At 46.3% G+C, this 18446-nt stretch overlaps 3 protein-coding genes and 1 non-coding gene across 5 annotated transcripts; 1 reads left to right on the top strand and 3 right to left on the bottom strand.

The window, feature by feature from the left end:
- Positions 1-66: 66 nt before the first annotated feature.
- trnas-cga (transfer RNA serine (anticodon CGA)) lies at positions 67-148 on the bottom strand. Its single transcript has one exon. It is a non-coding gene; the product is annotated as a tRNA-Ser (tRNA).
- Positions 149-670: 522 nt separating this feature from the next.
- ccdc14 (coiled-coil domain containing 14) lies at positions 671-5231 on the bottom strand. 2 transcript variants are annotated; one of them, XM_062447416.1, is made up of 11 exons: positions 5092-5231; positions 4718-4773; positions 4509-4578; positions 4224-4308; positions 3775-3903; positions 2730-3674; positions 2486-2624; positions 2210-2292; positions 1884-2027; positions 1680-1785; positions 671-1578 (listed from the first exon to the last, which is right to left on the bottom strand). In XM_062447416.1, exons 1-11 carry the CDS (start codon positions 5119-5121, stop codon positions 900-902), a joined length of 2466 nt encoding a protein of 821 aa, XP_062303400.1. In that variant the 5' UTR covers positions 5122-5231; the 3' UTR covers positions 671-899. The 2 variants fall into 2 exon arrangements, with proteins under 2 accessions (XP_062303400.1, XP_062303402.1); XM_062447418.1 differs by having other exon boundaries at positions 4236-4308.
- A 1213-nt stretch (positions 5232-6444) lies between these two features.
- gucy1b2 (guanylate cyclase 1, soluble, beta 2) lies at positions 6445-12620 on the bottom strand. The gene is made up of 16 exons (XM_062446987.1): positions 12481-12620; positions 12032-12105; positions 11822-11916; positions 10830-10990; positions 10586-10685; positions 10203-10399; positions 9885-9999; positions 9615-9718; positions 9314-9530; positions 8087-8283; positions 7749-7872; positions 7492-7640; positions 7268-7414; positions 7028-7182; positions 6747-6934; positions 6445-6654 (listed from the first exon to the last, which is right to left on the bottom strand). The coding sequence occupies exons 1-16, from the start codon at positions 12481-12483 to the stop codon at positions 6467-6469; spliced, it is 2214 nt and encodes a 737-aa protein (XP_062302971.1). The 5' UTR covers positions 12484-12620; the 3' UTR covers positions 6445-6466.
- Positions 12621-14550: 1930 nt separating this feature from the next.
- Positions 14551-17216, top strand: LOC134007826 (sodium/myo-inositol cotransporter-like). Its single transcript, XM_062447525.1, has 2 exons — positions 14551-16655; positions 16932-17216. The coding sequence occupies exons 1-2, from the start codon at positions 14805-14807 to the stop codon at positions 17073-17075; spliced, it is 1995 nt and encodes a 664-aa protein (XP_062303509.1). The 5' UTR covers positions 14551-14804; the 3' UTR covers positions 17076-17216.
- The last annotated feature ends 1230 nt before the right edge of the window (positions 17217-18446 follow it).

Here is an 18446-nt window from a genome sequence, read left to right as displayed (position 1 = left end):
AAGTAATTAGCTAGGTCTTGCACCTACAGTAAACATATAAAAGCGTGTCTTTCTAAGAAAAAACATCGTCACGAACAGGATTCGAACCTGTGCGGGGAAACCCCATTGGATTTCGAGTCCAACGCCTTAACCTCTCGGCCACCGTGACTGAGTACTAGATACCACTCCAAAGTACTTTAAAAAGCATTGATTGAATTGATTAAACTGGAAGACGAAGGATACATTACTTAATATCGTCCCATTTTATATCCTTCATATTTAGTTTAGGGTTTCAAAATAAATTCAGTCAGCTGAGCTGGCTATCTAGCATCTACCAGCTAGCATAGCTGAATTTGCTAGCGATACGAGTTGGATGCTTGTAGCAGCCACACCACAAATTGCTTGGTTGGATTATATCCCCGAGATACGTCGTCCTATCCAATGTTTTGCCAAAGTTGTATAAAATATTGCCAAAGTTGGCAAATATGTGTTATCCAACCGACACTCCATATGTAAACATTGTAGCACATGTAACAACGCCATGTTGTAACAACATGACGTACGTTGGTATGACACTCCGTGTTACCATGTTTGAAAAAAACTTAACTTAGCATGTCGTCCCTGTTTAGCTGCAGCTCTCATCGTTGGCCTCGTTCACGACGACATGAATAAAAGCTCACTGGGGAAACTGTCACCTTCATGCCATCAACAAACCCTTGGCAAAAATAACATTACTTTATTTAAACACAGATTTTAAAAACATAAGGCACAAGTGCGATTGCTGCACGAGGTAATGAATGTGTGCAAGACCAGTAAGCTATCAAAGATGCATAATTGATCAAGTAAGAGTGTGTGCGCGCAAGTGAGTCTAAATGCCCCGTGTGTACGAGTGTGAGTTTGAATGTACGAGAGTGTGTGTATCATTTCTTCAAATCCAGCTGGATGGTTTTCTGCAGGCTAGCGATGCTCGCGTCCAAGGCAGCCAGCCCATCCCGGAACTCCTGCTCATCGCGTGTGTCAAAGGTGGAGCTTGACAGCGCACTGGAATCCGACCGGACGTCGCTGGATAAGAGGGAGGACTCAAGCTCTGAAGCCACCCCCGTCCCCAGGCCCTGCTGACACCCTGGGAACAACACAAGGCCACCAGGAAAGAGAACATTGGATTGGTTGAGGCGAGAGGGGAGTTCTTTCGATTGGTTGAATGCCTTCAGGAGTCCATCGAGACTTCGATGACCCGTTGTAAAAGTTTCTGCCGGAGCTCCTCCCCCTTTCTGTGACATCGCTACAGGAAATGCCGACCTCACATCCTCCCTCTGGGCAAGCTTTGTCTCCCCATCCTCTCCCTCTCTCCTGCTGCTCTGGTCCACAGACACACACATACTCAAATCCTGATCTGCTGACTGTCTGGGCCCTTTGCAGGGTGGAGAACCGGGTCCCTTCTGACCCAGGGACTTGAGGTAGATGCTGACAGCGTCCGAGCCGTGCCCTGCAGACACCTGCTGGTCCTGGTGCTGGTCCAGCGCCCGCCTGGTGAGGCCTGGCTGGGACGGGGGCGTGGTGTTCATGGCTGGAGGCTCCAACACAGGACCCTGCGCATCTCTGAGGGAAAGAAGAAATTAAGGGGAGGATGGCGAGAAAAGTTAATTTTGATTCATTACCTTCATTAGTTGGTGAAGGCGAGTTTCTGAATCAAAACACACCTGAGGAGCTGCTGTAGTCGCTCAACCTCTGCCTGCTTCTGCTGGGCAACGAGACCCAGAGCAGCGTTCTCCCTCCGACACTCCCCCAGCCCACGGGCATGCTCCTCTACACAAACACACGCCAGTCAACTCCATTTGTAGTTTGATTTGCAAATCTGTGCAGAACCAAGTTTCCCTTTCAGAATTACGAGAACCGTTAGCTACCTTTGCTGATGCAATCGTTCTTAGATTTGCTTTTCTGGAGCTGGCTCTGTGTGTCCTGCAGGGCTTGCCGTAGCTGAGCGTTGTCACCGTGAAGCTCCTGGATACGAGCCTGAGCGTCACTCAGTTCCCCTTGCAGGGTCATCACTAGGAGGAGGAACACCAATCAGATCACACGCAGGGTCATCACTAGGAGGAGGAACACCAATCAGATCACACGCAGGGTCATCACTAGGAGGAGGAACACCAATCAGATCACACACACACTTCCTGGGGGAGGGAAGGAATGTACATCCATATCACGGGAGCTGAGAAACATGCAGCCTTACTCTCAGAGTCACACAGCAGCAACCTGGCCTCCCTCTCTGCCCTCTCTCTCTCCTGCAGCTGGTGGTTCAGTATCCTCAGACGCCTGAGCAGGCAGACACACAGTAACACACATCTCTCATCTATGTGATAGACTGGGTGGTTGGGGGACAGGTACAGCTCAGTGGTTAGAGCATTTGACTGCAGATCAAGAGGTCCAGGATCAAACCCCACCTACACGACACTGTGGATACAAGGAGAGGCTGGCTGGCAGATCCGGAGTCCAGAGTCGCCCTCACCTGCGAAGCTGAGCGTTCTCGCTGCGTAGAGGCTGCAGAACCATAGCGATCTCCGCCTGCACGTTGGAGCTGCCGACCATGACAGGAAGATGAGAGACCGTCTCCTCCAGATCAGACAGCAAGCGCTCCGCCACGCCGTCTAGACCCGGAGGGGAGGGAAGTTCAAACGTCAACTACTGTTAACTTCCTCAATTTCCTAGGATATGACATCACTGTTTGTTTATTTATTTATTTGACTGACTACCTTGGCCAGCAAGCAGAGCCTTCAGTTCCCCAAGTAGATACTGCACAGTCATCACCTTCCAAGCAGCCTTCTCTGGACTGCAGGTCTCAGAGCTCAGCAGAGGGTGGGGGGTGTGTGGGCGTCCATGGGGTGTCTCTGCTGACTGTGCAGGCTCTGACCCCAGGTGGGAGTGTGGTTTTGTACACGTCACACATAAGTTTGCAATAGTGTAGACCGCAGGGGTGGGGTTTTCTAAGCTGGTCTGTGCGCTGGTGTCTCTCGTGGGAACAATGTCTTCACCCTCCTCTTCCTCTGTTCTGCCTGGAGGAGCACCAGCAGCACCCTCTCTATGGGCCCAGCGGGACCCAGGGTGAGGGGGGTGCTGGGCCTGGGAGAGGGCTGCCAGGGGGGTGTGATCTCCAGAGCTCGGTACAGGTTGAACATGAGGCTTGGACTGGGAATGAGGACATGAGACACTCTCCAAATAACAGGATTTTCCGACTTCAGAGCCACAGGAGGATGTGGGAGGAGACTGGGTTGGCCTTCCCAGACAGGGAGCACCGAGACACGGACCACCTCCCAACCTAACGCCCCCGGGAGCCGCCGGAGGCCCGACCTCAGACACGCAGCAAGGCTGCGCCCAACAGAGAGAGGGGGCTGTGGACGAGGCAGAGGTGAGACACATGGCAGGTCCATCCCTGCAGGCCGACAACACTGCATTGCCTCGGAGGACCGGTGCACCATTGTGGATGGGGTCTCTGTGCTGGCCTGGTGGTGCTGAGGGAGGCCTGTTCACCCTGGTCCCAGTCCCATCGGAGGGGAGCCTCTCTGGGCTTAAGGTGGGTGTGGAGGTGGTGAGGCGACGGTTAAACCTGGTGCCTGGTCTCCACGATCTGATTGGATCGTTGTTTTTCTCCCCAGGATTCACCTGAGACGATAAAATTGTTTTCTGCACCGGAGCTGGAACTACAGAGGCAGTCTTTAATTAGTGCACACAGAAACACAACACACAGAAACACAACACACACACAGGAACAATCTACAAGATACACTCCCATTTCCGCACCAGGCTTTTTAACTTTCTTTGTGAGTTTCCTCCTCTCTGTATCCCCTCGCTGCTTGCCCAGAGTGCTCAGAGGTCTGCTGACCGGGCCCACAGCTGCCTTCCTTACACTGGCAGAGCTGGTGTTCGCTTCTGTAAAACACACACACAAGAACACACATGAGCTGCCAGAACACATTTTCATTGTGCAGGTCCTTCCTAGTGGTTACACAGGCAAAAAATACTAGTTAAATGCTGTATGTGTTTTAATCATCCCAGGTCTGAGACAGCAGTAATTCCTACAAGATTCAGTTCATGGGTGTGTGTGTACCTGTGTGTGTGTGTGTACGTGTGTGTGTACCCGTGTGTGTGTGTGTGTGTACACGTGTGTGTGTGTGTGTGTACACGTGTGTGTGTGTGTGTGTACACGTGTGTGTGTGTACACGTGTGTGTGTGTACACGTGTGTGTGTACGTGTGTGTGTACCTGTTGTCTCTGCCTGCAGGATACCATCAAGAAGGGCAGCACATCGATCAAGCCCCTTGTGAATGGTGGCGACCTGCAAAATAAAATAAAGAGAGGTTGAGTAAAAATAGAATAATTCTAGATAGGTATAGCTTAGTGGTACTTGACAGCAGATCATGAGGTTGCAGGTCCTCCCTGTTCGCCACTTTGGATAACAGCGATCGTTAATGAAATCATTCTGAATACGATTGTGGCAAATTTCACATAATTTATTGACTGTACGCCAAACCTTACCGGCTCTTCAGAGTCAGTGGAATAAAGCGAGTAGGCTGGCTCTGCAGAGCGCAAAGTTCTCCCAATTACTCTGCAAAGCAAGGAGAACATTAGGACAGCATCGCGGCTTCTCAACTATATACAGACGGAGGAAAGGATCAGTGTGAATGTAGGGACAAGGTGAAGTTGGAGCTGGTTATGAAGGGGGTAAAAACCACCCGGTCGCTCACCGTTTCCTTGCTGCTTGGCCTCGTCCTAATCCGGTGAGTCTCCCAGATGAGACCACCTGTCAATCAAAACGGTATTTTAACTTTCAACTGTACTGTCATGCGAATGCCCTCACCTATGATTGTGTTGCAGTCATTTTTTATTGGTACGTGGAACAAAGAGAAAATGTTATGGTGCTCACGTGCCTGTCCGTGTCATAACACCATTTTTTACATTTTATTTGCGGGCTAGCTAGCCTAGCTAACTAGTGCTATGTTACTTTGGCTAGTGTGCTATTACGAACTACTCTAAATTTAGTGGATTGAGGCTAATTTAGCTCAGCTAAGCTACTGTTTGTACGTGCATAGAAGGGGTATAAATTGTCAGAAATGCCTACCTTGTATTTTGTAGATCCTTGTCTTGTCATGACAGGTACTCCTGAGCAAAATTCACCGAACTAATGTGCTCCTCAAATGCACCAGTCGGGCTAACAGGTAATACTGTTGTCATGTCATATTTAAAATTCAAGGTGGGGGTTGGTTTCAATCAGTAAACTAGGAGTTGTCCAATGAAAATAATACTCTCGGAATGGGGCGGATATCATTGGTTTAAGTAAACTGATGTCATAGCGGAAACGTTTCCTATTGAATACGATTCACGTCACTCAAAATTGTTGTTAACGTTCGTGAGGACGCTGAATTTCGATTCACCATGGAGATTAAAATGAATCCAGTTGGATTCGCGGTTTGAGTTAGTAATTTCCCGGAATAAAATGTGTGTGATCCGATAATTTATGTTGCCCTTCGTTTTATGCCCTTTTTATGTCTGTTGGTGAAACTATATGGAAGCAATTAGTGACATAATGTTTTGAATCTTAAAAGACATTGAATAGGCTACTTAATGTTGAAATTTAAGCACCACCGAATTTGTTTTTTTTTAATTCATCTGTTTAAAATTTAAATATTAATTTATGTTTAAAAAAAATCTGATCCAAATACCTAACACTTACATTCAGATCTCAAAATTTCGAGGCGAAAAAATTCGAGGCTACTCAATGCCTTTTAAAATTCAAAACATGATGTCACTGATTTGCTTCCATATGAAAAATGTGAAAAACAAAACAGGCACAGAGTTGTACTAATAAGAACAATCATACTTTCTTTTCAGCCTTCAACAACACTTCAGGAAGTGGAGGGAGTCTTACGGCCACGAGCAGAAAACGTCATCGATAATCAAATCGTGTCTCCACAGCTGTACGTGAAGCGCTTCCTTTAAAGGGATGCATAATAATATTGCCCAGACAAATAATGATGACAAAAAGCAAAAGGCAATTTAAAGGATGCACACACTCGAGTCATGCTGGGTGTCTGTTTGTGACTTGTCTCAACCAGATGGTGAAAAAGTCACGGTTTGCATGGCAACCTCATATGTTTGTGGATGTAAAGTCTAGCTTGACTTGACACTAGCACCATTTCCCTTTCTTCCCAGGTAACCCACGGGTTAAACATGTCAGCTGTTTTTACAGCATGATCTACTTGTATCTTAAGAATTGTACAACATACACTCAGTTTTGCAGTTGATGTAAAACCTTAAAAAAGTATGTTTTTTTGCCCATGTGTTTTAATTTTTTCACAATCTACACAAAATATCCACCTTTTATAAATCTACACACCAAAAAACAACATGTGATCTATGATATATTTCAGAAAGGGATAATTATTTTGTTAACTGTATATCAGGTTTTCAGAAACTTCCAGACCTTCCACAGCTTCTCACAGCAGGTTGCAGAAGCGAGAGTTGACGTCAGTGAGTCGGCCATGCTGGAAGGGTGTTGCACGACGACAGCTGCTCTCCAGCGAAGGCTCGTCCTCGTTGGTGAGGTCACTAGCAGTAGACGGGACTGCAGAGTCCTGACTGTGGTCATTCGTCGAAATGTCTTCCTTCATGTGACCGTTTGTCTCTTCGGGGACTAGAAACGGGAGCAGAGGTTTAACTGTGAGTGGTTTAACGACACCATGAAGCATTATACAAAACCCTGACATGTTGGCTGACCTTTAGCGGTGACCTCCAGAGTGGGTGGGTCGTCCCTGTACATGCAGGGCTCCCCCTCCCCTCTGCCCATGATGCCGTCCTCGGACACATGCAGGTTCTGGAGCAGGAAGTAGGTGTTCATCAGGCCTTTGCCTTTCACCTCAATCTCTCCTCTTGACATGATTTCAAAGCTCTTGTTCTCTAGCGCCCTGCAGACCAGTACCAGAGCCATCAGTGAGTGTGTGTGTGTGTGTGTGAGAGAGAGAAGGAAAGATAGATGAAGAGAGAGAGATGTAGTTTACTTGTATGTGAAGGGGCTGAGGTGTATGTGGTCAGGGACTCCGTGACTCTCCATCCTGGAGGCAGTGTTGACCGTGTCTCCAAACAGGCAGAAGCGAGGCATCTTTTCCCCCACCACACCAGCCAGCACAGGCCCTGTGTGCAGCCCTACCCTGATCTGAAACATTTGCATGTTCAGTACAGTATTTTACATTCACAAGAGCAGGAAAACCGAAGCTAATTCGGTTATTAGCAACACGCACCTGGATAGGTTGGCCAGTGACAGGGTTTGTCACTTCCCGGGCTGCAATACGCATACCCAGAGCGAAGTTGGCGACCCTCTCCGCGTGGCTGTCAGTTGGTACGGGAACCCCTCCCACCACCATGTAGGCGTCTCCAATAGTCTCCACCTGCAGATGGAGAACACACACAGGTCAGTAGTCTCCACCTGAGGTGATCTCTGAGATCTCCTCTCATTTCCTGTTACCTTGTAAACATCGTGGACGCTGGTGAGTCGGTCAAACCTGGAGTACATGGAGTTGAGCATGTTGACGATCTGGATGGGCTCGCAGGCCGCGCAGATGTTAGTGAAGGTGACAACGTCACTGAAGAGAATGGTGCACACCTCAAACTCACCTGCGGGGGAAAGGCATTCAGTTTACTGGTGTCAACTCCACCTACAGTACACTTCCCTTTACAACAACCTGTTTGTAGAGGAAGTGACAGCATGCAGGACGAACGTACCAGCCTCCACCTTCTTCCCCTCCTTCAGCTGATTGGCCACGTGGCGCGGCAGCATGGCGTACAGCAGCGTCTCAGTTTTCTTCTTCTCTGCCTCCAGGTGGCTGGACAGGATCCTTAGTTCCTCCTGGTGTTTTACACACACCACACATACACACAAACCCATAACACACGTCCATTTTAAAGATGGACATGACACACACAAACCGTATATTAGATTTTTTTTTTTTACATTCATTTGATACCACAACTCCATTTTAAAGATAAAATGGCAGTCCTATACACATACTCTACAGATATATAGAGCTACTCTCTCCAGACTCATGGGAAGTTGTATCTGCCTTCTTGCGCTCCAGCTGATTGGACAGCTCCATCTCTGCCAGGCGTTGCTGGTTGAGCAGGATGAGGTCACGGGTGGTGTCGTGCTGGGCGATGTCAGAGATGTGAAGGCCTCTTTCCTCCAGCTCCTGCAGGCTGCGCAGCTTGGGGGAACACAGGTACACCATGCAGCCCAGGGCCTCCATCCATACCATCTGGCCTGGTGGGAACAGGAAGAGGACGACTGTCACTGACCATCTAACTCCCCAAGATGAATTCTAAATGTCCTGTTCTGGTCTATGTCCTGAGTACACCTCAGAGATGGCAAAAGTACACACATCCTTCACTCAAGTAGAAGTGAGTCAAAAAAAAAGCTTCTAAAAGGATGAACAAATATTTTCCCTAAAAGTTGTGACCAACAGTTGTGACCTAAAAGTAAACAACTTTTCACTTACACTTTGTAAAACCTTTTTGTCAAAACTTAGTTTGGAAAATCCTTTTTTTTCAAAAAAGATAACTTTTTCAAAACTTTTTTGAAAAAGATTTTCAGAAAACTTTTTTGAAAAAGATTTTCAGAAAACTTTTTTGAAAAAGATTTTCAGAAAACTTTTTTGAAAAAGATTTTCAGAAAACTTTTTTGAAAAAGATTTTCAGAAAACTTTTTTGAAAAAGATTTTCAGAAAACTTTTTTGAAAAAGATTTTCAGAAAACTTTTTTGAAAAAGATTTTCAAAAAACTTTTTTGAAAAAGATTTTCAGAAAACTTTTTTGAAAAAGATTTTCAGAAAACTTTTTTGAAAAAGATTTTCAGAAAACTTTTTTGAAAAAGATTTTCAGAAAACTTTTTTGAAAAAGATTTTCTGAAAACTTTTTTGAAAAAGATTTTCAGAAAACTTTTTTGAAAAAGATTTTCTGAAAACTTTTTTGAAAAAGATTTTCTGAAAACTTTTTTGAAAAAGATTTTCTGAAAACTTTTTTGAAAAAGATTTTCTGAAAACTTTTTTGAAAAAGATTTTCTGAAAACTTTTTTGAAAAAGATTTTCTGAAAACTTTTTTGAAAAAGATTTTCTGAAAACTTTTTTGAAAAAGAAAAAAAAGTGTTTTTTTCCAAACTAAGTTTTGACAAAAAGGTTTTACAAAGTGTAAGTGAAAAGTTGTTTACTTAATCTAATAAAGTACATATAAAGTTTCCATCTCTGCCTGACCTATCACACAGCACCCACAAGTTGACCACCTGACCATCTTATTTACCTCTGAGTTTCAGCGTGGAGTGGTGTTGAACGTTCTGAGGCACCATGTTGCGCTTCGTCTTCAGAACAAACTGGCTGTTGATGAACTTTCTGATGCTCTCGATGTTGAAGGTCACCTCGGGGTGCACGATGCTGAAGTACTCGTCCAGGCGAATGTCCATGGTCTGAAGACCAGGGACGAACTTCTGGATGTTGACTCCGGTCTGCTTCACCTTGAGCTGAACAGGGGGAAGACTTTGTTAGTTTTGCTACTTCCGTTTTTGAAATAAAGTGTTCAGTCACTCAAAACTGGTAACTCTCACATCTTTGTCGAAGACGATGTGGAAAGGGAAGGCGTTGCAGAAGGCCTTCTCGTCCATCCACAGCTTGTTAGGGTAGATTGGGGTGAACGTCTGAAGGAGATTTCCTTTAGGTCGAAGAACGGACAGCGACAATAAACACCGAAAAAGGTTCTGCCAACTACTCTGCAAAGCCTTTAGAAAAACAACTCTATGGGGTTGAGATAAATCATATAAAATATATTGTACATTACTTGACCAGATACATTATCATATGATGGGGTTTTACGGAACCTTTTCCAAACCTGACGATGCTCCTGACCATGTCCCAGGGAGGCCTCTTACCGGCAGGGCAGAGGGGCAGGTGGGCACACCTCTCTCTCATCTTCCTGAGAGTGTCTTCCTGTTGCTGCTCGACAAACGGACAAGAGGTTAGCCAGAAGCACAACTCTGGATCATTACAGCGATACTGTCGTTTTTTTTGTCTTTGGGTTCAACATAAACCTAGCTCTGCAGTCTTCAGATACATTTGAGTTTTGTTTGTTTTTATGAAGGGGATGCAATAAGAGTTGTTTTTAAATCAGCAGTGAAATCTTGACATTTGACCCTTACCTCCTTGTCTCGCACAATCTCCTCGTCTCTGCTGGTCTTTTCTGGTTGCAGATTATTTTTTGACTTCAGGGGTCTCTGAGAAACCAGGAAGACCACATGCTCTTTCTTCCCTGTGCGTTCGTCCTCTTCTGACTGGTTAAGGATGGTCATGCTCACTTCACTGTCAAAGAAGTCCATGGCCACCGCTTCAATAATGCCTGAGCGCAGAGGTCAAGAAAAACTCTTCATATACAGCTGATCGTAAGCAGAACAGGGAATGATGAACAATCATGAAGCCTGAATACTTTGTACTCAGCTCCCAAAGACAATAAATATGTTTAGATCAGACTCTCTTATCGTTTTTAAAAGCAAACAGCCCTACATGTTGTTTAACTGTTGGTTACCTGGCACTATATGATACAGGCCTTTCCGGTCTGAGTAGTAATGCAGAATCATCTTTCCATCTTCACTCTTTTCCACACGGAAGGAAGGAGCATTCATCTCCTGTGAAGAAAGCATCATTAACCACTGTTGTCAACAATGTTGTCACTAACTATCCATTTGATTCACATTTGTTTCATAATTCATCCGTTTTCTGTAGTAAGTGCATGGAGATGTGCAGCAGGGTGGATGACAGCAGGATAGGACCTCGTAAGACAGGGCCAGGTAGCTGTGAAGCGCATCCAGGTTCTCTATAAACTCCACCAGGGTTCCTCCCAGCGTGCGCAGCATGGCATCGTACCCTGCCATCTTACAGAATCTGAAGAAGTACCCTCCGAACAGCTTCAGCACAACCTCTGAGGAGACATCTAGAGGACGACATCAAAAAGCACCAAGATTATCACCCGGGAGCTCCTGGATCCGTCTCTGGTGAGCAGGTTCCATTTAAAGTTACTCCTTACAAATACCAACACACACTCTGGACTGCCAAAGAGGATACATAAAACAACTTCTATGCTATATTTCAAGTTTCAGGTTTTTTATTGTTATATTGTTATTGTTGATATGTTAGCAGCATGTATAGCAGTGGTATCCCACATGGTTACTGTAGTCCTGTGATAAATTGTTTTGTGCATTCCCTAGTATTACCTGTTACCTGTGTCACTGAGTTCAACTGTTTTGTTTTACAGTACAGCTCTGTGTGTTGTCCTGGCAACTTGCATCTGGACTGCTGTAATGCTGCAGTTTCAAGGATCAATAAAGTACCTCCAACTAAGACTGCCAGACCTTCTGAAGCTGCACTGATCCCTGGAGGTGGATGTCCTGCTCCCCAAGATAATTAAATCACTTCAATCCTGACACCTCTTGATAACCTGGGTGACAGGAAGCTGCAGGAGTCCCGCAGGGACTGGGTCACACCTTGGTCACCTGGGTGGGTAATACACCAGGGGACTCAGTGGGGACATTGTTAACACCTGGTCTGCCTGTCTGCCCCCCACTCCTCTCTGAAGGTCACTTATCAGCTTGTCCACAGAGACTAACCAAGACAGAAACAGCTGTCAACTTAGAACAACACACTGTCTGTGAAAGGGTTTGTTTTGCACCGTGTTAGTTGCCCTGAAATATCTCCCCTCTCCTCCGAAATTATCTTCATATTCACAATCATGTTACAAAGAGTTTTCATATGTAACATCACCTACCGAGCATCTTACAAGCCTCCTGCACCAAACGCAGTGTCAAAATGTCATCGTAAACCTCGTATGTCATGAATGTGTCCTGAACTTCGGCTAAAGTACTGTTGAAAATGAGAGATTATTAAAAATTCAAGCCAAGTTACAAAAACAAGACTTCCTCAGCTGTGAAAGGTGATAAATGGTACTACGTTTCTATTGCGCTGAATAAAACCAGACCTTAATTTCTCCCATGTTTCTTCCCCAAATTTCTCAATGACGAGAGATTTGAGACAGGTGTTGATGAATCCATACTGTGAACACAAATTCACAACAGGAAAACTAATTACAGTTCAATTGAATGATGTCATGTTTACCTTGTCTTGTCTTGTGTATTAGAAACTGCAAGTGGCAGCTCGGATCTAAGATGGATTCGAGAGACCGCAGATAGAGTGCGGCTAGTATTATTGTTTTGTTGATTTTATGTAAAGCACTTTGAGCTGCAATTCTTGTATGAAAAGTGCTATATAAATAAAGTCTTACTTACTTACTTACTTACTTCCATTGAAATAGCTGAATCCGTAGCTCAATGTGTTGCCATTAAGTCTATATCACCAATAGCTCTCAAAGTAAATTAATAAACAAAAGGTTAGCAGAGAAAGTTTAGATCTCTGTAGGGAAGTACTCACCATCTCTGAAGAGTCTTGCGTGTCTCTAAGTTTCACTTGGTTCAAATGTTTTTATGTCAAATGTAAACCAGACAATAGGCTACTGTTGCTCCTTCTATTACTGATCTTCACCCATTTATCTCTCTCAACATCTCCTGTTCGATCCTGCTCTCTCTCCCTCCTCTCCTGCACACGGACACGCACCAACACATTTGGAATAAGACTGCCCCCACATGGACAGAATCAGTCATGGCATTAAATGTAGCTATTCTTTCTATATTAAGTCTAAGGAATTGTAGCTCTGATTAAATTGTTGTGCTTTATTTTTATGTAGGCTATAGTGGAATCCCTTCTGGCTCAAAGCAATACACATATAGACAAGAACTACAGAAATAAGTACACAGAACATAGATTACATCTATGATAAGCTACAATATAGTAAACCTCCTAATATAAAAATAATATACAATATTCAATACAGTATAATAAACCTCTAAATACACATAATACACATAATAACCTATACTAACCTTATAAACCTATGAACCGTCCCTCCTGAAGAGCAAGTGGCAGTCGAAAAAAATACCATCCCAATCACCCAGTTCACTTTATAAAGTAGTATTTAACCTTTATTGGCAGTATTTGATATTATGCTTTAGAATGCTGTTTCCTAGAGCTTAGTGATCTCAAGATAATCACGAACCTTCTCTTCAGCGGCAGTTAAAATAACGGACACAACTGGTATGGATCCACACCCTCTAAAACACCTCTCAAGTTATGTGGTTATTAACTGTAACTAATAGTGGGAATGACAAGAGTAGAGGATTGATAAAAGAGAGAATCATTGGTATTAGGCCTAAGTATGAAACAAGTATGAACAAATAATCGACCTAATTTGTATAGCCTTGTCAACGGGAAGGATCTAAGAAATTATCAAACCTTTACGAATGAATCACCGACTAAAATAGTTCATTCAATTATTTACTCACAAATCTTCAAACTTATAGTTTTACGTGTGTCTTAACAGACATGCGTCACCGTAAAAAAACATAAGCCCTGTAATGATTTCCTCAACAACTTGATGTATAACTGTCCTGCTCGTGCATCGCCGTCACCGAGGTGGTTGGTTTGGGGTGGTGTGTGTCATACAATCACACACAGTCTAGGAAATATATAATCGGGACAGTTCAACAGTTTGTCTCAACTCTACCTGCCTCCGCAATACCGTTTTATTTAACGATGAAGCTGACGATGTTCATATCATGGTAAGTGACCTTTATTACGCGCTTTATCTTCACACAGAACGTACAGGAGTTCCAGGCGACAGTAGCCTATATGTGGTCCATGCAGTGTCTCCACCATGAAAGCTGGGTAATTAATCATCTTTCTTTCTGATGAAAATTATTTAGTGTTTAATTTGTTCTAGAAAACGGCCCTCGGCATTGTCATCCAAAATTGTGCAGTGTACCATTCCAGATAATTATCACCTACACGAATTTAGATACATTATTGGACTGCCAGTAAATATGTGTGTAGTGTGTGTATTGTGTGTGTAGTGTGCTACTTGTCTGGCTTAATTAAACAGTTGTTGGATGAACGGCACCTTCAGGAGGAGCTTTCAATAAACACGAGAACAACAAATATGTACCGAGCACGTGGAGCAGCAGGGAATAAAATAGAATGAATGTTTACATTGCTATAAATTCTGAGTCCTCGGTTAAACCCTAAACCCTTTGCCAGGGTGATGATGTGGTGACTCCCCCAAACCTCCTGGTCTGGTTTGTTTAGCACATTACGGGAAAGAAAAATGACCATTTCAGTGTTCTCTGTATTTTCGGTGTATTTTCTGTATATCCGGCGTAGATTCCCATCATTTTAGATCAGTGGTTCTCAAACTATGGCTTTACCGTTCTAGTGGTACGCGGAGGAATCTCAGAAGTTTTGACTTTCCTATAATATTTGTGTGTGGTTTGTGTGTGGAACAATTAGTTTTTTTGCTGTTTGGTTTTGTACCCCTATTATCCACACAATGAAATAATCAGATTTTCTTTCAGGTTTGTCTCTTATCTACCTTGATGTGTGTGTGTTCTGTCTGCAGACTTGCCCACTCAGCTGAGCTGTCATCTTCATCTGATTGTTTCCTCCACGGTGTGCGTGTGTTGGCACTAACCTGGACTTCCCAACACCTAGTGCTTTTCAACAGACCAAACTAAGACTACAATCTTTCAACTTCTAACTAAAAACCTTTGGGGGATAACTGCTGAAGAAGACACTAAATCGGCAGTGTCGGAGGTTGTCAAGAAAATTAGGATTTGGTAAGGGACTGAAATCCGATCTGTCTCAAGATGGCTGCCAGCATGGACACGGTAGACATACTAGTTGTAGTTCTGTACTTCCTCCTGGTTCTCACCGTGGGGTTCCTGGCCATGTGGAGAGCCAATAGGAGCACAGTAAGCGGTTACTTCCTGGCTGGCCGTTCAATGAACTGGGTGATGATCGGTGCATCTCTGTTCGTCAGCAACATCGGCAGTGAGCATTTCATCGGCCTGGCCGGTTCTGCAGCGGCCAGTGGTCTCGGTGTGTCCGCCTGGGAGCTGAACGCCCTGCTGTTGCTCCAGGTCCTGGGCTGGGTGTTCATCCCCGTCTACATCCACTCTGGTGTGTACACCATGCCCGAGTACCTGGCCAAGCGCTTCGGAGGGAGACGTCTGAAGGTGTACTTCGCCGCCCTCACCCTGCTGCTCTACATCTTCACCAAGCTCTCTGTAGACCTCTACTCCGGCGCGCTCTTCATCCAGGAGTCTCTGGGGTGGGATCTCTACCTGTCCATCATCCTCCTCATCTCCACCACGGCCCTGATGACCGTCACGGGCGGGCTGGCGGCCGTCATCTACACAGACACGCTGCAGGCCATCCTGATGATCTCAGGAGCCCTGTGGCTGGCTGTGCTCAGCCTGGACAAGGTGGGAGGGCTGGAGGGCGTGTGGACCAAGTACATGCAAGCAACGCCAAACGTCACCGCCATACTGCTGGCGTCGCCTAGCAACCTAACGTACTCTTCCTCCTGCCACATCACCCCCAAACCCCAGTCTCTGAAGGTGCTGCGCGGGCCTCTGGACCCAGACATGCCCTGGCCAGGCTTCATCCTGGGGCAGACCCCAGCCTCCATCTGGTACTGGTGTGCAGACCAGGTCATCGTGCAGAGGGTTCTGGCCGCAAAGAACATCGTCCACGCCAAAGGCTCCACCATCATGGCTGGCTTCCTCAAGATCCTGCCCATGTTCATCATGGTCATCCCAGGGATGATCTCCCGGATCCTGTTTGTGGATCAGCTGGCGTGCATCAGCCCTGAACACTGCCTGGAGGTGTGTGGGTCGAGGGCGGGCTGCACCAATGTGGCCTACCCACGCCTGGTGATGTCTGTGATGCCCGTGGGCCTTCGTGGCCTCATGATGGCGGTGATGATCGCAGCTCTGATGAGCGACCTGGACTCCATCTTCAACTCTGCCAGCACCATCTTCACCCTGGACATCTACAAGATGGCGCGGGAGCGGGCGTCGTCGCGGGAGCTAATGATGGTCGGCCGGGTGTGCGTGGTCGTCATGGTGGTCATCAGCATCGCCTGGGTACCCGTCGTCGTGGAGATGCAGCGGGGGCAGATGTTCTACTACATCCAGGAAGTGTCCGACTACCTGACCCCGCCCATCGCCGCCATCTTCCTCCTGGGAATCCTCTGGCGCCGCTGCAACGAGAGAGGTGCATTCTGGGGCGGCATGGTGGGGTTTGTTCTGGGAGTGACGAGGCTGGCGCTGGCGTTCGTGTACCGAGAGCCTCTCTGTGACCAGCCGGACCAGCGGCCAGCGTTCATGAAGATCCACTTCATGTACGTGGCTCTGGTTCTGTTCTGGGTGTCAGGGCTGGTGACGGTGGTGGTCAGTCTGAGCTCCCCTCCCCCCAGCGTGGAGCAGGTACGCACCTCCACCCTCTGGGGGCTGCGCCACAGACACGCCTCCTCCAGCACTGACAGCCCTGAGGAGGGGTGGAGCAGCCCTCGCAGCCGGGGGGACAAGAGCCCCGTCAGCGAGTCATCCACAGGACACCACAACGGCACGCTCGCCATCACCACACTCTTGGGTCAGAGCGGTAACGGTCACACCGGAATGATAAGGTGGGAGGGCCAGGAGAGGGATGGAGGGGTGGAGGAGAGGAATGGAGGGGTGGAGGAGGAGAGGGATGGAGGGGTGGAGAGGAATGGAGGGGTGGAGGAGGAGAGGGATGGAGGGGTGGAGGAGGAGGAGAAGAGTGGAGGGGTGGAGGAGGAGAGAAATGGAGGGGTGGAGGAGAGGAATGGAGGGGTGGAGGAGGAGAGGGATGGAGGAGTGAAGGAGAGGGGTGGAAGGGTGGAGTGTTGCAGAGGGGGGGGGGGAGGAAGCGTGTGGGGGCGGGTCCTGCGGTGGTTCTGTGGGTGCCAGGAGCAGCGCAGACAGCCCCCCCAGGAGAAGAGGCAGGTGGAGGACATGCTCCTGGAGACCCCCAGAAGCAGGCTGCTCCTCAACCTGGCCATGCTGCTCATCATCTCTGTGGGCTTCTTCTTGTTCATCTACTTCTCTGTGTAGACAAGATGTTCATTTCATTTGAACTCTTTATCTCGTCAGAATCAGAAGGTTATTGGCAAGTAGGTTTACACTTACAAGGAATTTTCCTGGGTATATTTGACAACTGTTTGGCATAAAAAGTTTTAGATACAGGGGATATGCATTTTTCTACATGTTACATGCTTAATGGACTGTGTATTTACCTGTACCAGTACCAGTACAGGTCCAGACAAGACCAGTACCATACAAGGCTACACATGGTACAGCTGAAACAGCTGAGATGGGCTGGTTTCATTCATATTATAGAAGAACCAGAGATTGAACTATAATACAATATCTAGTAAATATATATTTTTGGTTATTTGGATAGGCTTAATATACTGTATCTATCTTACAAGGCGTACAATATATGAGCAATGAGTAAAAACAAGTAGCTCACACTGACAGCCCTTAACACTTACACTTTTATAAATCTCCACCAGCAAACAAAAACTGTTTTATGAGGGCAAAGTCATGGTAACTAAACACTTAATTTCTACAACTGAAACATCATCCAGGTGTGTGGAAAGCCAACACAGAATGTACCAATTCATAATGTAATAAAGAAAAACACTGAAGTGAAACCCTATTTGGAAGCCAACTCATTTGAATACATCGGTACATTCAACAACCAAGGATGGCAAGCAGGCGATTCCAAACCTCCAACGTGTAGGTGGGCCCAAATATCTGCTACAGAACCAACCTTGTACTTTTCCATTCATGCACAGTTTTCGTGGTCTTCCTGTCCCCAGTGTGTGGTGTGACCCTGGTGGGTAGACCCTGACCTACATCCAGCAGAAACCACACCTGCTGAGCTGCTGCAGAGCTGGATCAGGGCCAGGTTTAATACAGATTTTAACAAGTGTTCTTCAAGCAAATATTGTTCACTTAGTTTTTCCAACACAATGTACAAAGGTGAATTCAAACCTGGGGTATCTTGCAGAGGCGCCGATTTTCCTCCGTGGATGCTCACGGGAACATGCCCTTAAAAAAAAAAAAAAAGTAGTTTAATTGCACTGTTTAATTATAAATGCATGTAGCCTACTGGCAGTCTGGCACACGTGAGCGCACGCAGCTCCAGAGCACCCACGGTATGGGCGCCTATGGTCTCTTGATCTGCAGTCAAATGTTCCACCCCTGAGCAAGATCTCCTGCATGTGACTTTGCTGATGCATTCCCTCTGTCCTGGTAGCCTGAGGTAGTTAACAGGTGTTCCCAGGTATTCCCAGGTGTTCCCAGGTGTTCCCAGGTGTTCCCCGGTGTTTCCAGGTATTCCCAGGTGTTCCCAGGTGTTCCCAGGTGTTCCCAGGTATTCCCAGGTGTTCCCCGGTGTTCCCAGGTAACCCCCGCTGT

The sequence above is a fragment of the Osmerus eperlanus genome, chromosome 21, assembly GCF_963692335.1.
Source record: "Osmerus eperlanus chromosome 21, fOsmEpe2.1, whole genome shotgun sequence".
In the NCBI taxonomy this organism is placed as follows: domain Eukaryota; kingdom Metazoa; phylum Chordata; class Actinopteri; order Osmeriformes; family Osmeridae; genus Osmerus; species Osmerus eperlanus.
Note: the sequence above shows the minus strand (reverse complement) of the source record. Positions and strands in the feature narration are given on the sequence as shown.

Coding starts and splice junctions, on each gene's coding strand:
- gucy1b2 (XM_062446987.1), bottom strand. Junction 11,917..12,031: donor GAAACATGGGAGAAATTAAG/GTCTGGTTTTAT, acceptor CATTTTCAACAG/TACTTTAGCCGAAGTTCAGG. Junction 7,641..7,748: donor GGGGAAGAAGGTGGAGGCTG/GTACGTTCGTCC, acceptor TTTCCCCCGCAG/GTGAGTTTGAGGTGTGCACC.
- ccdc14 (XM_062447416.1), bottom strand. CDS start 5,121: ATGACAAGACAAGGATCTACAAAATACAAG. Junction 3,904..4,223: donor GACAACAGGTACACACACAC/GTACACACACAC, acceptor TGTGTTTTACAG/AAGCGAACACCAGCTCTGCC. Junction 1,786..1,883: donor GAACGATTGCATCAGCAAAG/GTAGCTAACGGT, acceptor GTGTTTGTGTAG/AGGAGCATGCCCGTGGGCTG.
- LOC134007826 (XM_062447525.1), top strand. CDS start 14,805: ATGGCTGCCAGCATGGACACGGTAGACATACTAGTTGTAGTTCTGTAC. Junction 16,656..16,931: donor GCCAGGAGAGGGATGGAGGG/GTGGAGGAGAGG, acceptor TGTGGGTGCCAG/GAGCAGCGCAGACAGCCCCC.